General features: G+C 42.3%; 1 protein-coding gene across 2 annotated transcripts in view; it reads left to right on the forward strand.

Annotated features, from left to right (window-relative positions):
• The window catches only part of TUNAR (transmembrane neural differentiation associated intracellular calcium regulator), a 28,991-nt gene extending 23,962 nt beyond the window's left edge, over positions 1–5,029 (forward strand). Inside the window, exons 1-2 of one of the 2 annotated variants that reach the window (XM_072866260.1) lie at positions 3,645–3,671; positions 4,814–5,029. In XM_072866260.1, coding sequence (XP_072722361.1) covers positions 3,645–3,671; positions 4,814–4,999 — 213 coding nt within the window. In that variant the 3' untranslated portion in view covers positions 5,000–5,029. Of the gene's footprint in view, positions 1–3,644; positions 3,672–4,813 lie in introns of those variants that run through there. The other variant, XM_072866259.1, reaches the window with a different exon arrangement.
• The last annotated feature ends 5,037 nt before the right edge of the window (positions 5,030–10,066 follow it).

The raw sequence follows: 10,066 nt of genomic DNA on the forward strand, positions 1-10,066 counted from the left end.
GCTGAGAGTGAAGAGATGAGTAGGGATTATCTCCTTTTGCTAGAAATGCTTTGCCTAGGTCACTGGACTGTTTGCAAAGACAGCGATGTGCAACAGGTCCCACAGATTTGGGGAGACGTGGGTGTGGGTGTATTTTATAGCACTGTTGGATCTGAAATTTTTCATGTTAGCATCTCGCTCTTTTGGAATTATTTGTGGGGCATCACTTCTGTTATGGATCGTTTTCTGACATAGACCGGGCAGTTCTTCAAAGAATCCCACAGATGAGAAACTGAGGCAGAGAGGGACTAAGTGGATTTCCCATAGATGTATAAGAAGTCAGCAGTAGTGCAAGGAGATGACTAGCGCAGGAAGTGTCCTAACCACTGAACTGTCCTTTTCTCCCCTGTGCAATGCAGGATACATGGAATACATAGCTTTTCATGGATAGCTTTTCAGAATACATATCTTTTCAAAAGGCTGATGTTAGGTTAATGATGAATCTTACAACATGAAGTAGGAAACATTAATTTTGATGTGGCAGGAAAGCGCTTTCCTAATGAAGTAGTAATTAAATAAGAAAGATAGTTATTAAAGAACTGGTAAATCTAGTGCTCTCTATCCCTCCTATCTCAGCAGTTCTAGCAGCAGTTCTGGGTAAGGAAAAGGAGTGTTTCTGACAAGCATGAAGTCCCACCAGAAAAATATGAAAGGAGCAATGTGTCATAAGAATCTTAAAAATATGAAACAATGTCAAATAAATGAAATCTATTTCCAGAAGAGAATAATAAAGGCTGAAAAAAGGTACCCAGAAAGCCAGAAGACTTTTCTATTTTCTTAATTGGGGTAATTATACTAAAACTGACAGCAAATATTTTCCCAGTAGCAAAAAACACCCACAAACCCCAGCCAGCCAAAATACCGCTCTGAGCATGAGATCTGTGAAGGTTAAAGGCTCGAGTCTGCCATTAGGAGACTGCTCCTCTTCTCCCAAGGTCAGTCCTTAAATGCGGAGAAGTAATTTTGGTTCTGGTCTCCTCACAGTCCAAAGTCAATGCTTACCTTTATTTCAACAGTGCTATATTTGGCAAAGTACTAATATAATTGTATTTGGTCCCAGTCTTGTCCTGTTTGAGTGTTAAATGCCTTTTAATACCAAGCCCATTGTGCTTTCTCTCTCTCATAGTTTAGGTGATGTATAAAACAGTGAGCAGTGTGGACCTGCTAGAGCAATCCCTCCAGGGAAACTAATGGTGCCAGTGTCCACACTACACGTGTTTTGGGGGTTTTACTTCAGACCAGCTTTTGTCTGGACCCCTGCTCCCATGGACTGAAATTTCTTTTATTGTTTTTATAGCACAAGAAGAGCTCCTGGAGCACATCTTTGGGTCCAGTTTCATCCAAAAAGGATGCAGTTCATGCAGTCCTGGACTGCATCATAGCAGGAGCCAAATGCGGCACATAGGCATGACTGGAGCAACAGAGATGACCTCCAGCAAATCACCCTGTGCATCAGCCCATGTATAAACTTGCAACTGCTGTTTCCTCCTTGCTGTTCCTTCATGTTCATCATAGCCCTGGTCATCAGCTTCTCCATGCATATTTCACTGCATCACACTGAGGACCTTCTCCCTCAGTTAAGGCCCCTTAGTGGGACAGAAATAATCTGTCAGTCTGAGTTACGTTGGCAGTGTTTGGATTTGAAACCACTCAGTATCTCCTTGCTAATAATTAGACCTCGCAAAGAGGAGAAAAGTGATTGTACAACCTCAGATCAAAGATCGCGCAGCCCAGGGACCCCCTCTCTCACAGTAACCAGTAATGGGTGCCTGGGAAAGACTTTAATAACAAGGCAAGGGTGTGGTGGTACTTCCCCAGCATACTTTCTTAGCTTCCAAAAAATTTACAACTCAAGGATTTCCTAAGCCAGGGGCTTTGTCTTTATATCTAATAGCCTTTGATATGTTTTTTTTCTTTTGTGAATTATTTAGCTACTGTTTAGATTTGTGTTAATTTTAGCATCTACAGTGTCCTGCAGGAAGGAGTTTGGCACTTTAACTTCACGATGCACAGTTCGGATTTATCAAGAAAAGATTGGGGCTGTTAATAAGAGGGGTTCAGATGCCCCCATGCTGCCTCTGCTCACATTAATCCTAGAAAAAGGATAGTCTAGCGCATGTGGTGCAGGGTCACCATGCCTAAGTTAAAAGTGTCAGTGGATGCAGTGCATGTGCAAATCCACCCCAGCTGGGGCTCTGCACTGCTCTGTGTGGGTTTAGGTTGATGTGAATGGGAAACTCTTCTCAAACCATGGGATGCAGAGGGACCGATTGTGCCTCCTCTGGCTTTTTTCAGAGCCAGAAGGGTTTGGCCCACAAGATGCTTGGGTATGACCATGTTTCTGTGGGAGCCAGAGGTGCAGAATCAAGAGTGCTCGGCTCTTGTGGGAACCAGCCAGCAGGGACTTCACCCTCCGCTTGAATCCTTGCATTCTAGGTCTGGGATTTTATCAAATTGTATTTGTGATCCCACTTGATTTTTCAAATAAACAGTGAAATGTAAACATTTGGCCAGAGGGAAAACCTCCCAGTTACTGAAGGGCGAAAGAACACGATATCCAAATGACTCATGGCTTTGTGGGTGAAGTAATGACTGCGTGTCATAGCTTGGGATGTGGGTTTGTGGTCTGATGCCACAAGGAGTGGATGCTCTTGGGTTGTGAGGTTAATGTAAATGGCTTTGGTAGGAATTCTCCTGTGACTTACTAGAGCCAATTCGCTTGTTAAGATATCACTGACTGCACGGTAGCAATTAATAAGGTAGGAAGGGCACCCACCAGTTGCAAAGCTGAACCAAGCCCTCCTCTGGACACCAGCCAGTGGCAAATATGACGAAGCCCTTCTGCTGCTAGAAGAGGTAGGTCCTGCGGGAGGAGTTTGCAGGTGTCTGTGGCTGGAGGAACAGTGGGGACCAGGGTGTTTCTGAGGGCTGGAAGGGAACCTGGAGCGGGGTAGCAGGAGCCAGCACGCCCTGGGAGATACTTGGTGCCTCTGAAGTTTTGCTCTCCTGGGGCAGGTTACCCAAAGACCTGCTGGATGAGCACACTCTGATGTCTGCTGCACTATTGCTCTCCCTGCTTCCCCTTGCTCCTGCTGACTTGCGTCTGCCGTGGGTACCCTCAGGTTACTGCCTGCCTTGTTCTTGTTTTCCACTGAATCACTTGGTGACGCTAAGGCAAAACACGTAAATGCTAATGCAACTGTAAGTATAAAGGCAAGTGGCACCTCTGCAGACCCCTGCTTCTGCCTTACCACTAATCGCTTGTACCTGCTGGGATTCAACCGCGATGCCCTTTCTAGGAAGTTGCCAGCAGTTACTTGCTGGCACGAACTACTTGCTTGGCACGAACTATGTACGAACTACTTGCAGATGTGAAAAAATACATGTTGTTTTGTCTGGATTCTCTGTTTTTCCTCTCAGGCTCTCTGTCACAGGATTTCCTCACCTCTCCTGCTCCTTTCCATCCTTTTGCTGCACAGGCCAGGAGCTTGGTGGAGCTGCAGGTCAGGGCTCCCCTCTGGTGATACCTGCTGCAGGGGACATGTGCCTCTGCAGGCAGTGGCCAGTTCTTGGGGAGCCCTTCCCACCCTGAACATCCATGCTGCATGGGATCTAGTGGGTTTGCTCCATGGGTTAGAGGAGGGAGGAATGAGGGAAGCACCTGCACCCCCTTTCTCCTCCAACCAAACCCCTCCTATACGCAGGAGCCGTTGGGGAGCATTTTTTAGTACATCTTACCACTGCTTCCTGCAGCAGAAATATCACGGGATAGGGTTTGCAGCTTGGGCGACAACAGCAGGGCATCGCTTGAACCCAGCTGTTGGCAGATCAGTTTGCTTTGGGAAACCAGCCAGCCTTTTTCAGTTTTCTGGGGCACTTCGGTTTGCCCGTGAGATCAGAATTTGCAGCGTTAGATAAGCACAGATAAATAGAATTTATCCATTTCTAATTTGAACAATCAAATGTTTACCCAGGTCTTGGCGCCTGGCTGGAAGAGCAAGCAAGAGAGCTGCTTTGTTTGTGGCTCCAGCAGTGCCAGCAGTCAGCGCTCGTCCTGCACTTGAAGAACCTTCTTTTTTAACCAGTTCAGGGGCTGGGGCTGCTGCTTCGGAAATGGCTGTATCCTCCCTACAGACATATCGATATATTTCAGCTCACTGCACTGCAAGTAACTTTTCATTGTACATTAAGAAAGAGGAAAACGAAAGCCAAGATGGATGTTATTTTGGTTTTGCTTTTATTTTGAATTATTTATTGGGAAGTCATTGCTGTCTTCCTTCTTGTCAGGAGACAAAATGCCTTTGTCTTTGGTGTTTTTTCCTATTAAAAAGAAACGAGGTCTTCCGAGTTCTTTTTTCCTCACCCTCTTGCTTCTTGGTACTGAAGTGTAAATCTAGGGTCTCTGCAACTTGATAAGATGCTCTCCTGCAGTCCTGATGCAGGCAAAGTCCCCACTGACACCGGCGGAGTCACACCTCGTTGGTACATTCCAACCAGTTTTAGAAGAACATTGCAAATGAGTTATACGTGTTATGAATGATTGCTGGCACATAAGCAGAGGTTGTCATGGAGGGTTATAAGTAATCTATGGGTTAGCTGAACTATCATTTCAATTAAGCAATTTACTAAATAGCTAGTAAAAATATTAATCCTTTTAAAGTGAATTCTTAATATGAATTGTTACAGGGCAAAAATTCTGCAATTGGCTCCACTGTTAATATGAGCTTGGAAACAAACTAACAATCTGTTTTGATGTTTTTCTTCCTAAATCTAGGTTATCCTGAAGGGGAGGATAAAGAAACTGGCCACCAAGATGGTAATCACTAGTGGAAATGAAGAAGATAAAGGCGGTCAAGAAAAGGAAAGCAAAGAAGAAACCATCTTGGCAATGCTTGGAATTATTGGGACAATTCTGAACCTCATTGTGATCATATTTGTGTACATTTACACAACGTTGTAAACTAGAAGGCATGCAAATAGACCAGATAAAACGGCCATTAAGAGTGATGACAAACATTGCTGACTATTGACAAGTTGTTTAATCAGAATTGACTGTGTATTATATTAACACATCATAAAAGCACTGCCTGCAGGCAGCGGAGGCTGAAGCACAATTAATTTAACAAGACTTTCTCACACAGTAACAAGCTTAACTCTTCTGTCCTGCCCTCTTACTTTCAGTTTGGGCGAAAATGACTGCAATTATGTAAGTTGTAGCTTTGAAGAAATCCACCAGGGATATATTGTTTTAACACAATTTAAAAAAAAAAAAAAAAAAAAGAAAGAAAGAAACTGTACACTATATACAATTAGAAATGTATACTGTATACTCACAGAGATTGAACTCAAAGATAGCATCATAGCACAGATCACGTGTCCATTAGGTCAAACGATTTTTTTCCTCTTGGTTTTTGCTTTTACTTACATTGAATCTGACAAGCTTTTTATTTAGGATGAACATATGGTGCGATCATGAAAAAAACCAATTCCATTCAGCAAGGTCTGCCTAAACCTGATAAAATGTTGGGAGAAATACATTACATGGTTATTTTTCCTTTCTCATTTGCTTAACATCTGTGTCTGTTCATACCAATGTTTATAAATATATATTTTTAATAAATGTGCTATATTTTTAGCATGAACCAAATATTTGGAGACACTTGTATTCATGCAGCTAAATTTTGTTTGATGAAGTGCCCTTTTTGACAATGGATGTTATTTTTCTCAGCAATTATGCAGCAGTCTCGTTTGCAGCCCTCTCACTGTACTCTGAAGCAAGCTCACATCATGCTCATATGCATGACTTGAAGTTGGAATGTCAGCTGAAAAGCATTGCTGCTTAATACAGGAAATAGCAAAACATTGTAAGGTGACCTTTGGAGACTGGTTGCACAAAGCAGGCTCTATTTATAGTTTTTTTTAAAAAAAAGCAAATGGAAGGAATATTGAGGCATCTCACAAAATATTACAAAATTCACAGAATTTATGGCTTTCAGAATCTGGTCATGCTCTCTAAGTACTTATAGTGAGAAAAGCGAGCAGAGGCTTATGCAGTTGAAAAGAGAAGTTCAGAGAGCCTGTAGTGAGGGGCTTAAGCGAAATCCAGACTGTAAATACAGAGTATATTTTAAATGTGAGGATAATTAACCCTTTATGCTTCTCTGACATGTGCTTTAATTGAGGTCTGTGCAGTGAAATTCTCTGACTTGTGTTTTTGGCAGGAATGTACAATGATGATGATCACCATTTTTCTTCAGAGTTCAGTACCTATAAATATATGAAGCATTAAAAATATGAGACCTCAATTCTGCCTCAAGCTGCCTAAGTATGTTGCCCATTAACTCTGACATAGCCTCTTAAAAAATAGGTCAATTAATTGTTTACTGACTTGTGGTTTGGATTGCGTCCTCAGATGCACAAGGGGGATTGCTACTGAAGTCAGCTGGAGCTGTAATAAGTTTGATCCTAGAGTCTCATTGATTGTAGTGATCAGTCCTGTCCCTCTGGAATCAGTAATGAGCTTTTCACCAGTTTCCAGGGGCTAGGACTGGTCTCAAAAATACAGAATTTCATTGCAGGATATAAAAGCAAGCCTGGAAAACCCTGAGGGGCACCTCTCATAAAACAGAGGTGTTTAGTCTCTTGGGGCATCGCACAGTCAATAACAAAACCATTAGGAGAAGGGAAAAGGTCAGTAAATAAATTAAAATGGAATCCAATATGAAGACTGAAGGAAAAAAGAGCAAAAATAATCTCATGTTAATGAAAACACAACAGGGTGAGAAAATGAGCAGAGATTTCAACAAGCAGAGAATGGCACGGAAAGAGGGTGCCAAAGACGCCGGGGTGGTTGAGGAAACATTTGTGTTTGGACGGTGCTGGTAGAGCTGCAGGTCTTGGAGAGGGTGAGAAACAGTGGCACAGTTCAGTGGAGCTGAGTGAGGCTGGTCTTGTTTTTTAATTTATAGTTATTTTTTTGTAATTCTAAGGAATTAGCAAACTCTGCTTTTTTGATCATCCTGAATGAAAAAAAATGGCTAAAATATGTTTGCCTCCACTCTGCATTTTGTCTTCTGGTTAAACTACTGCTGATCACAGCGTGTGGCAATGGCATTGGCGCTCGTGTCCCAGAGCACACCTGCACATACTCCAGGCACCTGGCTAACTCCAGCCTGCCCCTTGCGCTGGCAGGATCCTCTCTGCAGATGTTTCTCTTGAACCTCTCCTCCTTCTCCAGCAAACACCGAAGCAATCTGCCTGAGGCTCATACCCATCTTTCTAGAGGGGAAGCCTGGGAAAGGGCAGCGTTTGAGTCAAGAGATGAGCTCTGATGCCTGGTATTTCTTTGCCTCTGTCTGCATCAAATGATAATACCTGTCATCTTCTTGTGGGTATGAAGATGCTTAATGAATGAAATTTCTTTAAGTAGTTCTATTAATATTACAAATTAAAGCTATGCATTGTACAACAACAATAACACCCCCACCCCCCTAAAGTACAGTAGCAACTTTTGCTGCTCATCACAGTTGCACTCCTTCAGACATGGGCCAGCATCTTCACCAGGACTGCAAATAGCCCAAACGTGCTTAAGCTGAACTGGTGGATCAAAAAGACTAAGGACTCTGTGTTCACTCTGCCTTTCCCAACAGAAGACCCGTTCGGGGAAGAGTTTCCAGCTGTGGGTGTGCTGTACTTTACCTGTTAGTCCTAGCGTAGGCAGTGTGTCCAGGTGCCTACCGCCCTGTGCCGACAGCAGCCGTGTGCTGTACACTTTGCCATGGGGCTTTTATTGCACCCTGAAATAGGAAGAAATGTTTAGCCCATTCCATAAAGAGTTTAACACTTAATATTTTAATTTTACAGGTTTCTGTTCGCAGATAGTTCTAGAAATATCCTGGGGCAAGTACTTCTTAAGTAGATTCATTAAGTATTCATTTAAATAAAAATGAAGGGTTTCCTTCGAGGGCAATTTCTTTACCTTTTTATTTGGTATTCATGAACACTGATATGGGAAAAGTGGTTTTCAAGAATGACTGTGGAAGGGAAATGTTTCATACAAAGATCTGAAAGTATGCCTACCCAGGCAGCTGCACGCAGGCCTGCTTTCGGCTGAATGCCAGCTGGAGCCAAATTACCCTCGTGCTTTTTTATGTGAGCAGTTTTCAGCATGCACCTATAAGAAATATTCAACTAGGTAACATATATATCATGGATACCTCGTAGTCAGTAACTGCAGTATAAATAGTTGAATAAAACTTCTCATTACAGGTGCTGAGTGGTAAATCTGCTTTGACAAGGAAAAAGCTGATAGTCTCATTTTTGGCTTGACTTGTAGGTAATGCAAATAGTTTCCAAAGTACATTTTTTAAAATAAAATATTACTCCATTAGTGACAGGAACTTTCATGTTTGTATTTGAGTGAAGGAAATTAATATCCAATATCTTAATAAGACATGAAAACATCACCTTTTGCTTCTGTCAACTAAGATTACCGTTGTATTTTTAAATTATCCTATGTAGTTTGATGGTTTGTGTTATGGGAATGAAAAATATTTTCCTGAGGTGACAGGAAGGTGACATTCTCCACGCTAGTGTCTGGTGTGTTGTCTGGTGGGTATAGAAGACTTCAAGAAAGAAGAAGATAAAACTATTTAAATCACATTATACACACAACAAAGTGAGGAGAAAGAAGAAAGATAGGCTACTGCTCTCATCTCCGGTTCCTATAACTGCCACTGAAAATTCATCATCTCAGGAATCATGTCTTCATACAGGAATATATCTCCTTGTGTGCTGGCTGACAGAGCAGGCTTTTCAATTATGTACCTTTTTCTCCTTCTGCCTGCACCTCTGCAGCAGTGTGCGGCTCATTGCACCTTAGGACAGTTTTTACATGTACCCAGCCTGGGAGGGTCTGGAAGCTGCTGTTTTGGTTTATTGTGGTGTAAATGTCTACTATAGGGCAGAGTTTTAGTATTTTAAGGACAGTCAGTAATCATTTTCACGTTATTGTCTGATAATCTAAGGGATACTTTGCTGGTTGAAGTCGCAGACCCATCCCTCCCCTGGCTCACAGGTAAAATTTTGATTCAGTAGACATCCCAATACAAAACAAGCTTCAGTTATATTGTGATAAAACTTTACTATGAAGCATTGCTTAAGTCCAAGTGTCTTATATTTCCATTTAATCTATATCCTGGAGCTCACCTCAAACGCCCCAAGGTCTCATCCATGTCAGAAGGCCTCATCATTTCTGAGTGAGAATTGACATTTCAGAGTACATTGTGGCATAAGTAGAGAACTTGGCCCAGAGAGGGGAACAGAGATAAAAAGTAACTGAACTAAAACTCCAGGGAGGCAGCACTGCAGAATTTACTAATTAAATAGTTTGAAGTTTGGCTGGAGTACTTTGTTTCTGGTTAGCCAGTATTTTGGAGAAAAATATATTACTGTTCCTTGGAAAGTTTCTGGAGGAAATATGTCTAATTGAAAGAAAGAACCTCATTGAAAATGTTTCAGCAGCAATTTCCAGCAGCAACCTTCCAAAGAAAACACCAACCAGGCCTCCGAGTGACTCTGGCTTGCTTCCCAAGAGTACTTTTTGGCAGCCCAGGTACACACTGCACATATATGTAAGCACCTCTTGTTTACTGAGAGGCTTTGTCTTTGGAGTAGAATGCACAGATTTACAAAGATTTACAAATGTAAGGAATAGTACAATATGCAGTCAACAACAACAAAAAAATGCTGTTCACCTTTATTTCCAGCAGATACCCTGCAGACACCCTGCAGAACCTGCACTGCTTCCGTGCCTGGCTGTGCATTTTGGAGGCTCTTCCCACAGGGTCCTATAAGCTCAGTGTAGCTTTCCTTCCCCACCACTGATCCAAGAGAAACAAAACCCATTCAGCGTGGAAACCTCCATGCCAGGCTGAAATCCCACATGCATCCATATGCATTTATCTACATATGAACCATCTGGTATCCCATAAGACTCTCCTTGTCTTAAGCATTAGGTTTGCTTATT

Source organism: Ciconia boyciana, chromosome 6 (assembly GCF_034638445.1).
Source record: "Ciconia boyciana chromosome 6, ASM3463844v1, whole genome shotgun sequence".
Classification (NCBI taxonomy): domain Eukaryota; kingdom Metazoa; phylum Chordata; class Aves; order Ciconiiformes; family Ciconiidae; genus Ciconia; species Ciconia boyciana.